We start from the raw sequence: 17777 nt of genomic DNA, 5'->3' as shown, positions 1-17777 counted from the left end.
CCTCCCTTACCTCTGCACTCTGTAGTAACGCACCCCGCTCCTCCCCTACCTCTGCACTCTGTAGTAACGCACCCGGCTCCTCCCGCATCTCTGTACTCTGAATAACTTCCCAATATCAAGCTATAAATTCTTTCATTTACAGTCAACTTGTGAGGACCCCAAGATCTATGCAGCTGCGCCTTATGCCTCTCGCATAGCACCCTGGTTCCTTTAGAGTGCCAAAGATCGCACAGGAATACACATTACCAAATGTGCAATGTATTACCTTTATTTTAAAAACACCAGTTATATATGTAAAAACAGTCTACTGTATATACAATATATACAGAAAGGACGTCAGTTTTAGTCATGTTACCCCTCAGGTAATTTATAAGAACTTTATAACAAACCAGCAAGTGGGAGGATGAGGATGGTGGACAGAACTAGGAACAGATTAGACAAGAACAGCTTTGGAAATCCTGGCAATAGTATTAGTATGGATTAGCCAACTCCAACCCTTGAAACCAACAACTTTGACCGGCTGTATCAGGAATTCCTCAGGAGATTGTTATATGTAATCCACAGTAACCAAAATAACATGACCCTCTTTTCTGAGGATAGTTCTGGTGCCCCCACTAGGTCCGTCCCTATTCTGTCATCAGGTCTTATGACCACTGTCATGTCATTAAATGAGCAGGTCAGTCCTTTTGTCACTGGTAAGATGCCAACTAGCCGGACACACAGGACGAGCGACAGCTCCGACGCCCTGGATGGACAGACTGGGCGATATGTTTTGAATTGGCAAAATCGTTTAAATGTCGTCCATCTTGTACCCAGCTTTAGATCATCAGCAGACCACAGCCCTGGCCCAGGGGATTGATGTGCAGCCTCTCATTTCTCTAACATGCAGTTGGGTAGTCATCTGGGCGTGAGGGAAATAAATATCCTGATTGGGGAAGAACGAGTCCCCAGTCACAGATGCCAGGAGGGTCTCTTCATTGTTACACTGGTGCTGGTGAAGAAGATCAAGATCCCAGTAATACCTTATCTGTAATTCCTAGTTTCTTCATTTGTACAGATGCAGTTGGGTGCAGCAAATAAATACAGGAGAGATACAGCTTGATTTATTATGACGCAGTCTGTGTCACCCCACTGACCTCTGTACCCCAAACTGTGACCTACAAAGAATTGGGATAAACCTGGCTCGCATGCGCTCGGTTGAGTCTGTACGCTGGTGGTGGTGAAGGCACAGTCTGTACACTGGTGGTGGAGAAGGCACAGTCTGTACACTGGTGGTGGAGAAGGCACAGTCTGTACAGTGGTGGTGAAGGCACAGTCTGCACACTGGTGGTGGTAAAGGCACAGTCTGCACACTGGTGGTGGTGAAGGCACAGTCTGCACACTGGTGGTGGTGAAGGCACAGTCTGCACACTGGTGGTGGTGAAGGCACAGTCTGCACACTGGTGGTGGTGAAGGCACAGTCTGCACACTGGTGGTGGTGAAGGCACAGTCTGCACGCTGGTGGTGGTGAAGGCACAGTCTGTACACGTGGTGGTGAAGGCACAGTCTCTGTACACTGGTGGTGGTGAAGGCACAGTGTGTACACTGGTGGTGGTGAAGGCACAGTCTGCACATTGGTGGTGGTGAAGGCACAGTCTGTACACTGGTGGTGGAGAAGGCACAGTCTGTACACTGGTGGTGGAGAAGGCATAGTCTGTACAGTGGTGTGTGAAGGCACAGTCTGCACACTGGTGGTGGTGAAGGCACAGTCTGTACAGTGGTGGTGAAGGCACAGTCTGCACACTGGTGGTGGTGAAGGCACAGTCTGCACACTGGTGGTGGTGAAGGCACAGTCTGCACACTGGTGGTGGAGAAGGCACAGTCTGTACACTGGTGGTGGTGAAGGCACAGTCTACACACTGGTGGTGGTGAAGGCACAGTCTGCACACTGGTGGTGGAGAAGGCACAGTCTGTACACTGGTGGTGGTGAAGGCACAGTCTGCACACTGGTGGTGGTGAAGGCACAGACTGCACACTGGTGGTGTGAAGGCACAGTCTGTACACTGGTGGTGGTGAAGGCACAGTCTGCACACTGGTGGTGGTGAAGGCACAGTCTGTACACTGGTGGTGGTGAAGGCACAGTCTGTACACTGGTAGTGGAGAAGGCACAGTCTGTACACTGGTGGTGGTGAAGGCACAGTCCGTTTGTGGACATTCTGCCACCAGGTTTTCTGCAGGTTCTGGCAGTAAAGTTGGGTACACTGTCCACAATATCCGATGCGTATCCAGCACGACATCTCTTGTGATACACACTTGCCAGTGCCGGCAGCATTGAAACAACATTGGGGGGACATGCTCCATTCGGCTGCACCGCCCTCGTTAGTGAGGTCTTCTGGTGGCCCTCATGCAGATGAAGGATATCTCTGAGAACATGTGGAAACGCATATCGTCAGGGACATAGCGGGTACACACGGCCGGATCGGACTGTGCGTACCCGGCTTATGGTGTGTACACACGGTGAGATTCCTTTGCTATTATACTTACTATGCAATCTTTGCTATCTCTGTACTATTTACATACAATTCATACAATCTGCATTAGATTTGCACTATACAGTCATTGCTGCCCTGTCTATCTGGGTTTCGATTTGTGCTGTCCCGGGAGCACGCATCGGGAGCGCAAGGTAAAAAACCTGTGCAATCTGCATACGATCCCGATGCAATTTTGACTATATAGTCAAAATCTCATGCTGATTGTACCATGTGTACACAGCATTAGGTGTGTGTGTGTGTGTTGGGGAGGGGGGATTCTGGAATCCATGGGATGGAGACACACTGCCGGCCGGGATTGGGTAAAAATTGGAAATGTTTGGACTCCAGAATGCCTGACCGGATCCCTGCGGTCACCTCTGCCACTGCGGAGCTTCTAGTGCATGACTCTGTCCGGGGGTATTCTGCCCCATCCGAGTGTGTGTGCGTGTGTGTGTGTGTGTGACAGCTGTCACCAGGGAGGGAGAGATTATCCTACCCCTATGGTTCGGGGATTGGGTAAAAATTGGAAATGTTTGGACTCCAGAATGCCTGACCGGCTCCGTGCAGTCACCTCTGCCAATGTGGAGCTTGTAGTGGGTATTCTGCCCCAGTGTGTGTGCGCGCATGTGTATATGTGTGTGTGTGTGTGTAACAGCTGTCAGCAGGGAGGGAGAGATTATTCTACCTACCCCTATGGTCCGGGGATGGGGTAAAAATTGGAATGTCCTCACAATATAGGGAGGCTGTAATCTCTGATCATTTTTTGGGGGAAATAGCATGTTGACTTTTTCACGTGTCGACCACCCACTGGGGGCCTTATTCTGGTTCACTCTCAGTAGCAAATTCCTTCTCAACCATGTGCATTGCAGTGGGACAGATGTAACATGTGCAGAGAGAATTAGATTTGGGTGAGTTATTTTGTTTCTGTGCAGGGTAAATACTGGCTGCTTTATTTTTACACTGCAATATAGATCTCACTTTGAAGTAAAACCCCCACCCAAATCTAACTCTCTCTGCACAAATAACATCTGCCCCACCTGCAGTGCACATGGTTTTGTCCATTTGAGAAGGAATTTGTCTGTGAGAGTGAACCAGAATAAGGCCCTTAGTGTCAACCTATTGGCTGTTGAATGCACAGTTGACTTTTTATACCATAACCATAATATTTACTTCCCTGTCAGCCCAATGACAGATGTCACAGCTCCCCCCCGCCCCTACCCTCCTGCCCCCCAGGACAAGATACCCCCTGGGATGGGGACGTGCACTATGAGCTGGCGTCCAGGGTCTGGGCCGTTACAGTGGTTACCCAATCAGAACCGCGCTGTATTGTAGTGGTGCTGTTTGTACATCTGAGAGTAATTCCTGGTTCTTTTATTTATTCCATATAGTGGTAACTGGCGTCCAGTCAGTAAAGTACAGCACATGTGTGGCATGGTCCGTCAGGTATACTCTTTGCACACCGGGGACAGTGGCCGGCGGCTGGATGCCTGGTACCGGCAGCCTGCGTACATATGTTGTGTCATATTAGTACTGTAGTAATAACGATGTAGTTATAATGACGATCAGTCAGGCTGGTTTCTCTGATCCTCTGCTTCAGTATCTTTCACTGAGTTGTGATGGAGGCTGGAGGGGACATTGGCCATTTTCTTCCTATCTCCCTTGTCTAATGGCCTTCGTCCTTGTTCTAATAGTTCTGATAGTAGATAAAATGTTCCTGTTTAAAAAAGAAAAGAAAAGTAGAAAGTCACAAACAGGATAATACCACAGAGAGGATGAAGGAGATTCCCAGTAAGTGGGAGCCTACAGGATCCTTCCGTCCTTCCATCGGCGAGGTGCGCTACTGTATATGATAGACACATCCAGCTATCACCCCGAATCCCAGCATTCTACTGGTGCACCAGCCGTGACCACAGGGAACGTCATCTAGTCTACTGTAACTGCAGATTCATCTTGATGAGAGATCGTCATAATAATTGTTAAATATGCCAGCGCCGCTCACAGCGACTGCTCTTTTTTGGGTGCATTACTTACTCTGCTGTATCTGTATTTATACTAAATGAACAGTCGCTGTGAACGGCGCTGGCATTTTTAGCAGATATTTTGAGAATCTCTCCCAGCAATGTTGGCACCCAAAGGGTTAATGGGGGGAATTGTTATCACATCAGCATTTCAGTGCGCTATCCCCGGGGGTGGTAAGCTGTAATTAGCGGAAAGTGACCCATCTGAGCGCTCAGTCGGGACATTTTACATTGTGCACATTAGCTTTACGCAGCTGCTTCATCTACCAGTGTATATAACAGTGAGTACGGCTGTATCTGCTTTATCTTCAATGAAACCACTCCATGGGTTAAGTATTTGGGCTGTTGCTAGGTGTAAGGCATCTGCTGGTGTGTACAGTAACTCTGCGACGTCCTCAGCCTGTACACACATTAACAACTAGTAAGCCCGCTCGAAGCAGATGTAGTTTCACTTGCTGCCAACAGATGGCAGTGTTTCAGAGTCACACAGACACTAGACATATATAGATGATAAATACAACTAGTGTAGACTTTCCTCAAGGCCCTGTCCCACTACCAGCCAATAGCCTGTGAGCTGCCGTTCCATTCTGGGGGAATGCTACTTGTTATAAGCTAGCTGCCAAGCCACGTACAGTGTGATGTCATAGACCCCTGTTTGTAAGGATTTGATACGTTCTCATGTTATACACATATTACATGCACACAGAAGTAATATCTACAATGGGCCTGATTCAGAGACAGGTGCATTGGCTGCTGTTGTATGGTAAGCGAACGCCTACTGGTGCCACCCTGCTCCAAACAGCCGAAGTATACCAGTCAAGCTGCAGCTTCGGGGGTACTGCGATCCATGGATTGGCACATGTGCAGTAAGGGTCCCGTGCATGCACAGATTGTCTAACATCAGAGACTGGGACACCAGTGTGTAGACACAACCTAAACACCTGTACACACAGTGTAGTGTTACTAAGTCTCCTGCAGACCAGCCTGAGCAGCTGTGTAATATAGAGTTCATTCTAGCACCCGCTATCTTTTAAAGCACATGCAGTTCCACTTCCCTGCCTGGAGTGTCGCTGTCTGCTGTAGTGCTTCTAGCACAGTGTGGTCTGTATATCAGCACTGATATGCAAACCAGACCTGTGCTAGAAACACCACAGCAAACAGCGACACCCCAGGCAGGGAAGAGGAACTGCATGGGCTTTCGAAGATAGTGGGTGCTAGAATGAACTCTATATTACACCATAGTTTGTGCTGTGAGAACACGGATATACAGACCACCAGTGTTGCAGCTGATTACACCATATGTTATATATAATAATGTGCTTCTGTGTGTATGCGATGGATGAGTGTGTTAATAAATGTAGAAAAACTCTATTACCTTTGTGGCGTAAGAAGAAGAGCTCTTCCGGAGACTTCAGCGCTCCATGTTCCACAAAGGCCTTGAAATACCGGTCAGTCGGATCCAACTTATCAGCCAGCATCATGGCCTCACAGGTGCTGATGATCCGGAACGTGCCGTCGCTGCTTTCACATGAACTATTGTCAATATCATAGTCTGGGATCCTTTTATATGGGCCTGATTCACGGTCAGCTCGTCCCCATTTTACTCCAAGGTCTTCTGGGTAATAACCGTCAACTTCCAGTATAATATATCCATCATCCTGGAGAACGTTCCTCACAGCTGGAACCCCTGAAATGGTTCATTTTGGCAATATATATATAAAATGTGATGAGAATATGAGGAAACCTTACAGGAAATCATCTTACACACTATGGCCAGTATTCAATGCCTCAGATTCGCCGTTTTTTTTCAGTGAATCTGGCAATTCGCTGGGTTTACGGCAAATTTTCTGTTAGAAAAAACAATTCTCCCTATTCAATGGAGGCAATTCGCCACAAATGAACAGCGAATGTCTGCCGATTCGCCGTAAATTATTCTCCACAATTCGCCTGTGATTTTCAATGGGGTTTTTAGTGGAATTCGCCGACAGTGTATTCAATGCTCAAATGGAAAACTGCTTTCTCCATTGATTTTCGCCATGATTCTCCGTTTAGCATTCGTCATCTTTTTTAGGTGAACTGTAATGTGATCTTTTAAATTAAAGCGTGTTTAATTTTTTTTTGGGTGTTAAAAAATCAGAATATTTTTCCTATGAAGGGGCATGCTATTTTTATTCATATACTTGCAGCACATGAATATATTTTTAATATATATATATTTTTTTTGAAACAATATATATATTTTTTTTTTACACATTCGCCAGCAGGGGGCTGGGAGCCGGAGCCGCTCATTAATATTCATATATTCACTGCACACTGATCCCGATCGATCGGGACCAGTGAGTGCAGCGGCTCCGACCCCAGCAGCACCCTGCAAGCCCTTCTGCTGGGGGTGAGGGGACGGGAGGGGGGAGAGATATGCGGGGGACAAGCTGACAGGGACGGCTCCAGCAGTAGCAGACCTCTGACTCCGGCAGCCACAGCACGGTGATGTCAGCGCTGGGACTGCTTGAGCCGGAGGCTCTGCTGCTGCTGGACCTGTCCCCAGGCTGTGCGGAGGCTCCCGCCTGCATCAGCGCGCCCCCCCCCCGCCGCGACACACGTCCCTCCCATCCCCCTGCAGACTCCAGACAGGCATGGAGCATCTGCGCAGGGGGATTCGTCACTCCCTGACGCATTGAATAGTGTGGGCTGGCGTCTGGCAGCGAAGTGAAGGGGAGTGAAAAATCATGGCGAGCGCACTGCGAATCAAAAACAGGATTCGCTGCCATGCGCTCGCCATGGCATTGAATACTCCCCTATAAGCTGAGGAAATGTTATTGTCATTTCAGTGGCAGAGAATAATAAGGGCCTATACAGCCGCGCACCATGTAATGATTCCCCAGTGTGCGCAGTGTGTGAAACAGGCTGACTGGGGCGGAGCTGATGTCACATGACTTCCCCTCTGGCCACGCCTGCATTTTCCGTGACACTCCCAGAAAACGTCCGTTTACCACCCTCAAATGCCGGCTTCACGTCAATCACCATGCATACAGCCAGCACTTAAATAAGTAGTGGGATTTTATCACAGGATGACTTCACGCATGCGTACGTACGGGATGCAGTTAAAATCCCGGCGGTCGGGATCCCGGCGTTCAGAATCCCGACGCCTGAATCCCGACCACCGAAATGCCGACACATTCTCCCTCCGTGGGTGTCCACGACACCCCTGGAGGGAGAATAAATTAGTGTGGCGAGCGTAGCGAGGCACCGGGCCCGCTGCGTGGCGAGCACAGCAAGCACGCAAGGGGGGGCGATCCACGTCCCCCCCCTGTCGGCATTTCGGCTGTCGCGATTCCGGCGGCGGGATTCTGAACGCCGGGATTCAGTACTGAATCCATATGTACTACGGCCGTACACATGCGCAGTTTGTCAATAATAAATCACCAGGCAAACACCAACACCAAAAAGTCAACATGCCTTAGGACAATGGCGACTAAAGGTCGACACACCACACGTCGACATGTTATAGAGGTTGACAAATTTAAATATTTTTCCCAAGCTTTACCATCCAAGCGGATTGTGAGCGGTAATAATGGATGGATCAGTAACGGAGTGAGGCACCAGGCCTGAAACGTACGCACTACTTATGGCTCCACGCATACCTCCCAACTTCTGGCCGGAGGAAATAGGGACACTCGCGCGGCGAAGCCGCACGAGCGTCCGAAAAGGGGGCGGGGCGTATGCAAATGAGGGCGCGGCTTATGCTAATTAGCCGCGGCCTCATTTTCATACGAGAATAAACGCTGTGCGCATGCGCACAGCGTCTATTCTACTAGATTGGGGGGTCTCCCAACTGCCACCCCCCGCAGCGGGACAATGCCTGCCGCGGGTGGGACGTCGGGACAGGACCCGAAAATCGTGACTGTCCCGACGGAATCGTGACAGTTGGGAGGTATGCTCCACGTGTGTGTGCTGCTCATGTTGTGCCCCATGTTGGAGTGTACCAGGTATGTCTGTAAATGACGTAAGTCACGGACATATCGCGTGGGCTGTAGTAGCACAGCCGCTGACTGATATAGATATATCGGCACATCATGCAGCGCACTGTGTGGACGTATGATCTGCACAATAGGGATGGGTAATCATATGATGTTTCATCGGTAACATCGGATTTATGGTTCCAATGTTCGATGTTTAACCCTGCAATGTTGAGGATCCAATGTTTCATCTACATCGCTAGATTTCTCCCCCGATGTTTTTCTCAATCTTCCAATGTTTTTTGTTTTGTGTGTCAATGTGTGCTGCTTTCAATGCTTTGCAGCCAGCTCACTCTCTCCTTGATTTATATTCATTAAAAACTTAAGAGACTGATAAAAAAAAACATTAACAAACATGACAGTATCACTGCTGGCTGGGCTTTCATATGTGTGTGTGGCTGTGTGCTGCTGCTGTGGGTGGTAGCTGACAGTGAAAGACAGTCTGGCCAGCCATTCAGCAGCAGCACACAGGACAGCCCCACCCCTGCCTCACTGCAACTGGTGCTGTTAGTGAGTCACTGTCGCAAAGGTCTGGTTTGCATATCAGTGCTGATATACAGACCACACTGTGCTAGAAGCACTACAGCAGACAGCGACACTCCAGGCAGGGAAGAGGAACTGCATGGGTTTTCAAAGATAGCGGGTGCTAGAATGAACAGTATAATACGATAGTCACTAGTAGTGACATTGTGGTGAACTCCCTTCATATTTATTTATTAATAGTTTCTTATATAGCGCAGCATATTCACTTGTGCTTTACAATAGGAGACAGTGATACAACAAACTGGGTATTTACAGTCAGTCAAAGGTATGAGGGCCCTGCTCGCAAGCTTACAATCTATCAATTGATTTATTATTATGCAGCAAGCATATCACAGCACCTTACAAAGGGCCTGATTCAGTTGTGGATGCAGACATTTGCACAGTTTATTTCTGTGCAGTGATTTATTAGTAACAGCGGCTGCAGATACTGAGTGACAGGTACAGTAGTTTCTATTTGAGGGAGGGGATGGGGGCTGGTTTGTCAAATGCAGACGTGTTTCAAACATTAATTTGCAGTTGCACTGGCTCCAGCGTCTTTGTTCTGATGGTTATTCTAAGCAACAATAGGGTTGCTCAGATGTTTGATGTTGGCAATGTTGCATCTTTTATACTTAAGTGGTGGATTTTAAAGTGCAACTGCATGCACCTCTGAATTAGGCCCAATGTTTTTCCATATTTAAACAATCGTGATAAATGTATTTAAATTAAAGTATTTTTTTTTATGAATTAGCAATAGCTTGCTATTACAAATGCCAGCATTGTCATGTTTTTTTATTGTGAGTTGTTGCAATAAAGTTTGGCTAGTTAATGCTTCATGTTTTTTTCCTTTCGTAACAAATTTGATTTACCACAAAACATGAATCATATATCCATTGTGTGTGTATAAACTGTAAGCCTCCAACAAGATAAACTTAATAGAGGGATTATTTATCATTTCAGAAGCTTATTAGTGTATTATATGCTTTGGTAACCAGTTTATTTATAAAAATATCGAAACATCGGTTAACATCGGGTTCACCGATGCAATGCAATGCTTAGGTCTAAATGATGTTTTGCAACCAATGTTGAAAAACATCATTTGACCAATGTTTTCTTTCGATGTCCCATCCCTACTGCACAAGCTGGCAGTGATTGACAGCGCACATGGGCCGGCACATGTAAATGCCCGCCCAGTTGTGATGTCAGTCATGACTGATACGGCGGTGTGTATACAGCACCCGCTGCCCAATCAGGTATATCTATAGGTGTGTACCCAGAATATATATTACATTATCATGATTAGATAACGGGTGCTGTCTTGTTATATGGTTACTGTATGTCACTCACCTGTCACCCTGAGCTCTCCCGTCCTCTTCTCCAGTGGGGTCTCCTGAGTGGGGTGCGTCACCCGGCAGATGAACTCTGACCCTTGGTCTGTGACCGCAGACACAGCTACGATCAGGCTGGCTGTGCAGGTGTACGTGTGATCAGGCTGCTGTGTGATATCCAATACTGGGATCTTGTATCTGTCACTGGGAGACACCTCGTACAGTTCCTGCTTCCCAGCTTCTCTCCTCATCCATGTAACCCCCAGGTCACCCGGCGGGTAGAACCCCGAGATTGTGCACTGCAGTTTGGCCTCTGTGCTGTGTCGTAATGGGGGTGTTATGATATCTTCCATCACTGGGCGCCAAGGAAGGTCTGTAACACAGAGTGGTATAATGGGAGACAAGGGGCCTGATTCAGAACTCCTCGGCTGCTAGTATTCAGAGCCCCGCGAGCAGGTAAACCACGCCCTTCCATGTCCCTCAACCCCCCCACCCCCGTGCATGGCTGCGAACACAGGGGGGAAAGATCACTGAAATGATTATTCCCCTGCTCGCAAGCGTTAAGTCCAGACTAAGTGCTGCGATGGCCATGGGGAGAAGGAGGCCACTGGTGATGTCAGCAGGGAATACCTGCATTCTCTGGGGCACTCTGAGGAAACTCATGGTTACCGACACCAAACAGCCAGTCAAACACCCTGCGAGCAGCCAGCGAAGGCCACCTTCACCAGCTGTGTTCGGATGGACCGCTCACGGTCATTTGATAACCACTTGGGCTGCGAATACTGAATCAGGCCCAATGCCATGCATTTGTGTAGCTATGAAGAGTGTATAGAATCCGTGCAAATTTTTCGTTAGGAGAAAAAAACAGGCAAATGACTCGCCGACCCGAATTTAACCAAAGGCATTTTTTGCCCATTTTTTAGTACATTTCACCAATACCTTTTAGCTTTTTTTGGGGTCGGATTGGCATGGCTAAAAATGGACCCAAAATTGGGCAAAAAATGCTGACGAATCTGACAAAACAAGTGGATCGGTGGCAGATTTGCCGATCCATGTGGTTATTACCGGTGACAGATTTTTACCCCAGAAGTAAGATCGGCACGATTGAATACGGTGAATCTAATTTGTCTAAAATCAGGTGAAAATTGATGATTTTTCAAGTGGCAAAAATGTTGTCACGTATTGGATTCCATCCTAAATAGTAATAAAGCAGAATTCAACACTCAGTGACGTTACCTGTTACTGACACTTCCCGGGAATCTGCCTCCTCCATAGACTCAAGTCTCCACGTCACACGGACTCTGAATCCTGGGTCTCTGAAGAGTTGTCCGGGGACTCTGCATTTACTCCCAGCATTGAAGGTGTAGTCAGTATGTTTTATAATAATGTGCTTAGCTGTATCCAGCTCCTGGTAATGTCCAACCCCGCAGCTCCATGTTATCTGGATATCCCTCGGATAAAACTTCTCCAGAGCCGCAGAGCACAGGATATCCCCGGAGTCACACAGGGACAGCGCTATAGGGGCTGACAGCCGGGGTCTCACTGGTAGGAAATAAGGGAACATTTAGCAGTTATAGAGCACACAGGGACAGCGCTATAGGGGCTGACAGCCGGGGTCTCACTGGTAGGAAATAAGGGAACATTAAGCAGTTATAGAACACACAGGGACAGCGCTATAGGGGCTGACAGCCGGGGTCTGACTGGTAGGATGTAAGGGAACATTTACCAGTTATAGAGCACACGGGGACAGCGCTATAGGGGCTGACAGCCGGGGTCTGACTGGTAGGAAATAAGGAAACATTTAGCAGTTATAGAACACACAGGGACAGCGCTATAGGGGCTGACAGCCGGGGTCTGACTGGTAGGAAATAAGGGAACATTTAGCAGTTATAGAACACACAGGGACAGCGCTATAGGGGCTGACAGCCGGGGTCTGACTGGTAGGAAATAAGGAAACATTTAGCAGTTATAGAACACACAGGGACAGCGCTATAGGGGCTGACAGACGGGGTCTCACTGGTAGGAAATAAGGAAACATTTAGCAGTTATAGAGCACACAGGGACAGCGCTATAGGGGCTGACAGCCGGGGTCTCACTGGTAGGAAATAAGGGAACATTAAGCAGTTATAGAACACACAGGGACAGCGCTATAGGGGCTGACAGCCGGGGTCTGACTGGTAGGATGTAAGGGAACATTTACCAGTTATAGAGCACACGGGGACAGCGCTATAGGGGCTGACAGCCGGGGTCTGACTGGTAGGAAATAAGGAAACATTTAGCAGTTATAGAACACACAGGGACAGCGCTATAGGGGCTGACAGCCGGGGTCTGACTGGTAGGAAATAAGGGAACATTTAGCAGTTATAGAACACACAGGGACAGCGCTATAGGGGCTGACAGCCGGGGTCTGACTGGTAGGAAATAAGGAAACATTTAGCAGTTATAGAACACACAGGGACAGCGCTATAGGGGCTGACAGACGGGGTCTCACTGGTAGGAAATAAGGAAACATTTAGCAGTTATAGAACACACAGGGACAGTGCTATAGGGGCTGACTGCCGGGGTCTCACTGGTAGGAAATAAGGGAACATTTAGCAGTTACTGAACACACAGGGACAGCGCTATAGGGGCTGACAGCCGGGGTCTCACTGGTAGGAAATAAGGGGACATTTAGCAGTTATAGAACACACAGGGACAGCGCTATAGGGGCTGACAGCCAGGGTCTGACTGGTAGGATGTAAGGGAACATTTACCAGTTATAGAGCACACAGGGACGGCGCTATAGGGGCTGACAGCCGGGGTCTCACTGGTAGGAAATAAGGGAACATTTAGCAGTTACAGAGCACACAGGGACGGCGCTATAGGGGCTGACAGCCGGGGTCTGACTGGTAGGAAATAAGGGAACATTTAGCAGTTATAGAACACACAGGGACAGCGCTATAGGGGCTGACAGCCGGGGTCTGACTGGTAGGAAATAAGGGAACATTTAGCAGTTATAGAACACACAGGGACAGCGCTATAGGGACTGACAGCCGGGGCCTCACTGGTAGGAAATAAGGGAACATTTAGCAGGTATTGAACACACAGGGACAGCGCTATAGGGGCTGACAGCCGGGGTCTCACCGGTAGGATGTAAGGGAACATTTAGAAGTTATAGAACACACAGGGACAGCGCTATAGGGGCTGACAGCCGGGGTCTCACTGGTAGGAAATAAGGGAACATTTAGCAGTTATAGAACACACAGGGACAGCGATATAGGGGCTGACAGCCGGGGTCTCACTGGTAGGAAATAAGGGAACATTTAGCAGTTATAGAACACACAGGGACAGCGCTATAGGGGCTGACAGCCGGGGTCTCACAGGTAGGAAATAAGGGAACATTTAGCAGTAATAGAACACACAGGGACAGCGCTATAGGGGCTGACAGCCGGGGTCTGACTGGTAGGTAATAAGGGAACATTTAGCAGTTATAGAACACACAGGGACAGCGCTATAGGGGCTGACAGCCGGGGTCTGACTGGTAGGTAATAAGGGAACATTTAGCAGTTATAGAACACACAGGACAGCGCTATAGGGGCTGACAGCTGAGGTTTCACTGGTAGGAAATAAGGGAACATTTACCAGTTATAGAACACACAGGGACAGCGCTATAGGGGCTGACAGCCGGGGTCTCACTGGTAGGAAATAAGGGAACATTTAGCAGTTACAGAACACACAGGGACAGCGCTATAGGGGCTGACAGCCGGGGTCTCACTGATAGGAAATAAGGGAACATTTAGCAGTTATAGAACACACAGGGACAGCGCTATAGGGGCTGACAGCCAGGTTCTGACTGGTAGGATGTAAGGGAACATTTACCAGTTATAGAGCACACAGGGACGGCGCTATAGGGGCTGACAGCCGGGGTCTCACCGGTAGGATGTAAGGGAACATTTAGAAGTTATAGAACACACAGGGACAGCGCTATAGGGGCTGACAGCCGGGGTCTCACTGGTAGGAAATAAGGGAACATTTAGCAGTTACAGAACACACAGGGACAGCGCTATAGGGGCTGACAGCCGGGGTCTCACTGATAGGAAATAAGGGAACATTTAGCAGTTATAGAACACACAGGGACAGCGCTATAGGGGCTGACAGCCAGGTTCTGACTGGTAGGATGTAAGGGAACATTTACCAGTTATAGAGCACACAGGGACGGCGCTATAGGGGCTGACAGCCGGGGTCTCACCGGTAGGATGTAAGGGAACATTTAGAAGTTATAGAACACACAGGGACAGCGCTATAGGGGCTGACAGCCGGGGTCTCACTGGTAGAAAATAAGGGAACATTTAGCAGTTATAGAACACACAGGGACAGTGCTATAAGGGCTGACAGCTGGGGTCTCACTGGTAGGAAATAAGGGAACATTTAGCAGTTATAGAACACACAGGGACAGCGCTATAGGGGCTGACAGCCGGGGTCTCACTGGTAGGAAATAAGGGAACATTTAGCAGTTATAGAACACACAGGGACAGCGCTATAGGGACTGACAGCCGGGGCCTCACTGGTAGGAAATAAGGGAACATTTAGCAGTTACAGAACACACAGGGACAGCGCTATAGGGGCTGACAGCCGGGGCCTCACTATTAGGAAATAAGGGAACATTTAGCAGTTATAGAACACACAGGGACGGCGCTATAGGGGCTGACAGCCGGGGTCTCACTGGAAGGAAATAAGGGAACATTTAGCAGTTATAGAACACACAGGGACAGCGCTATAGGGGCTGACAGCTGGGGTCTCACTGGTAGGAAATAAGGGAACATTTAGCAGTTATAGAACACACAGGGACAGCGCTATAGGGGCTGACAGCTGGGGTCTCACTGGTAGGAAATAAGGGAACATTTAGCAGTTATAGAACACACAGGGACAGCGCTATAGGGGCTGACAGCTGGGGTCTCACTGGTAGGAAATAAGGGAACATTTAGCAGTTATAGAACACACAGGGACAGCGCTATAGGGGCTGACAGCTGAGGTTTCACTGGTAGGAAATAAGGGAACATTTAGCAGTTATAGAACACACGGGGACAACGCTATAGGGGCTGACAGCCGGGGTCTGACTGGTAGGAAATAAGGGAACATTTAGCAGTTATAGAACACACAGGGACAGCGCTATAGGGGCTGACAGCTGAGGTTTCACTGGTAGGAAATAAGGGAACATTTAGCAGTTACAGAACACACAGGGACAGCGCTATAGGGGCTGAAAGCCGGGGTCTCAACTGTAGGAAATAAGGGAACATTTAGCAGTTATAGAACACACAGGGATGGCGCTATAGCGGCTGACAGCCGGGGTCTCACTGGTAGGAAATAAGGGAACATTTACCAGTTACAGAACACACAGGGACAGCACTATAGGGGCTGACAGCCGGGGTCTCACTGGTAGGAAATAAGGGAACATTTAGCAGTTACAGAACACACAGGGAGAGCGCTATAGGGGCTGACAGCCGGGGTCTGACTGGTAGGAAATAAGGGAACATTTAGCAGTTATAGAACAAACAGAGACAGCGCAATAGGGGCTGACAGCCGGGGTCTGACTGGTAGGAAATAAGGGAACATTTAGCAGTTATAGAACACACAGGGACGGCGCTAAAGGGGATGACAGCCGGGGTCTCACTGGTAGGAAATAAGGGAACATTTACCAGTTATAGAACACACAGGGACAGCGCTATAGGGGCTGACAGCCGTGGTCTGACTGGTAGGAAATAAGGGAACATTTAGCAGTTATAGAACACACAGGGACAGCGCTATAGGGGCTGACAGCCAGGGTCTGACTGGTAGGAAATAAGGGAACGTTTAGCAGTTATAGAACACACAGAGACAGCGCTATAGGGGCTGACAACCGGGGTCTCACTGGTAGGAAATAAGGGAACATTTAGCAGTTATAGAACACACAGGGACAGCGCTATAGGGGCTGACAGCCGGGGTCTCACTGGTAGGAAATAAGGGAACATTTAACAGTTATAGAACACACTGACATCGCTATAGGGGCTGACAGCCGGGGTCTAATTGGTAGGAAATAAGGGAACATTTAGCAGTTATAGAACACACAGGGACAGCGCTATAGGGGCTGACAGCCAGGGTCTCACTGGTAGGAAATACGGGAACATTTAGCAGTTATAGAACACACAGGGACAGCGCTATAAAGGCTGACAGCCGGGGTCTGACTGGTTGGAAATAAGGGAACATTTAGCAGTTATAGAACACACAGGGACAGCGCAATAGGGGCTGACAGCCGGGGTCTCACTGGTAGGAAATAAGGGAACATTTAGCAGTTATAGAGCACACAGGGACAGCGCTATAGCGGCTGACAGCCGGGGTCTGACTGGTAGGAAATAAGGGAACATTTAGCAGTTATAGAGCACAGAGGGACAGCGCTATAGGGACTGGCAGCCGGGATCTCACTGGTAGGAAATAAGGGAACATTTAGCAGTTAGAGAACACACAGGACAGCGCTATAGGGGCTGACAGCCGGGGTCTCACTGGTAGGAAATAAGGGAACATTTAGCTGTTATAGAACACACAGGACAGCGCTATAGGGGCTGACAGCCGGGGTCTGACTGGTTGGAAATAAGGGAACATTTAGCAGTTATAGAACACACAGGGACAGCGCTATAGGGGCTGACAGCCGGGGTCTCACTGGTAGGAAATAAGGGAACATTTAGCAGTTATAGAGCACACAGGAACAGCGCTATAGGGGCTGACAGCCGGGGTCTCACTGGTAGGAAATAAGGGAACATTTAGCAGTTATAGAACACACAGGGACATCGCTATAGGGGCTGACAGCCGGGGTTTCACTGGTAGGAAATAAGGGAACATTTAGCAGTTATAGAACACACAGGGACAGCACTATCGGGGCTGACAGCCGGGGTCTGACTGGTAGGTAATAAGGGAACATTTAGCAGTTATAGAACACACAGGGACAGCGCTATAGGGGCTGACAGCCGGGTTCTGACTGGTAGGAAATAAGGGAACATTTAGCAGTTATAGAACACACAGGGACAGCGCTATAGGGGCTGACAGCCAGGGTCTGACTGGTAGGAAATAAGGGAACATTTAGCAGTTATAGAGCACACAGGGACAGCGCTATAGGGGCTGACAGCCGGGGTCTGACTGGTAGGAAATAAGAGAACATTTAGCAGTTATAGAACACACAGGGACAGCACTATAGGGGCTGACAGCCGGGGTCTCACTGGTAGGAAATAAGGGAACATTTAGCAGTTATAGAACACACAGGGACAGCGCTATAGGGGCTGACAGCTGGGGTCTGACTGGTAGGAAATAAGGGAACATTTAGCAGTTATAGAACACACAGGGACAGCGCTATAGGGGCTGACAGCCGGGGTCTCA

The 17777-nt window shown here is 48.7% G+C and overlaps 1 protein-coding gene across 1 annotated transcript in view; it reads right to left on the bottom strand.

Moving 5' to 3' along the window:
• Positions 1-252: 252 nt before the first annotated feature.
• Positions 253-17777, bottom strand: part of LOC146019888 (uncharacterized) — a 66807-nt gene continuing 49282 nt past the window's right edge. The window contains exons 8-11 of the mRNA XM_083152522.1: positions 11631-11936; positions 10414-10767; positions 5904-6215; positions 253-4224 (exon numbers count right to left, since the gene is read on the bottom strand). Of these exons, the coding sequence (XP_083008648.1) occupies positions 4073-4224; positions 5904-6215; positions 10414-10767; positions 11631-11936 (1124 nt within the window). The 3' untranslated portion in view covers positions 253-4072. The remainder of the gene's footprint in view (positions 4225-5903; positions 6216-10413; positions 10768-11630; positions 11937-17777) is intronic.

Source organism: Crinia signifera, chromosome 7, assembly GCF_055691185.1.
Source record: "Crinia signifera chromosome 7, ASM5569118v1, whole genome shotgun sequence".
Lineage (NCBI taxonomy): Eukaryota > Metazoa > Chordata > Amphibia > Anura > Myobatrachidae > Crinia > Crinia signifera.
This window is presented reverse-complemented; position numbering and strand designations above follow the sequence as displayed.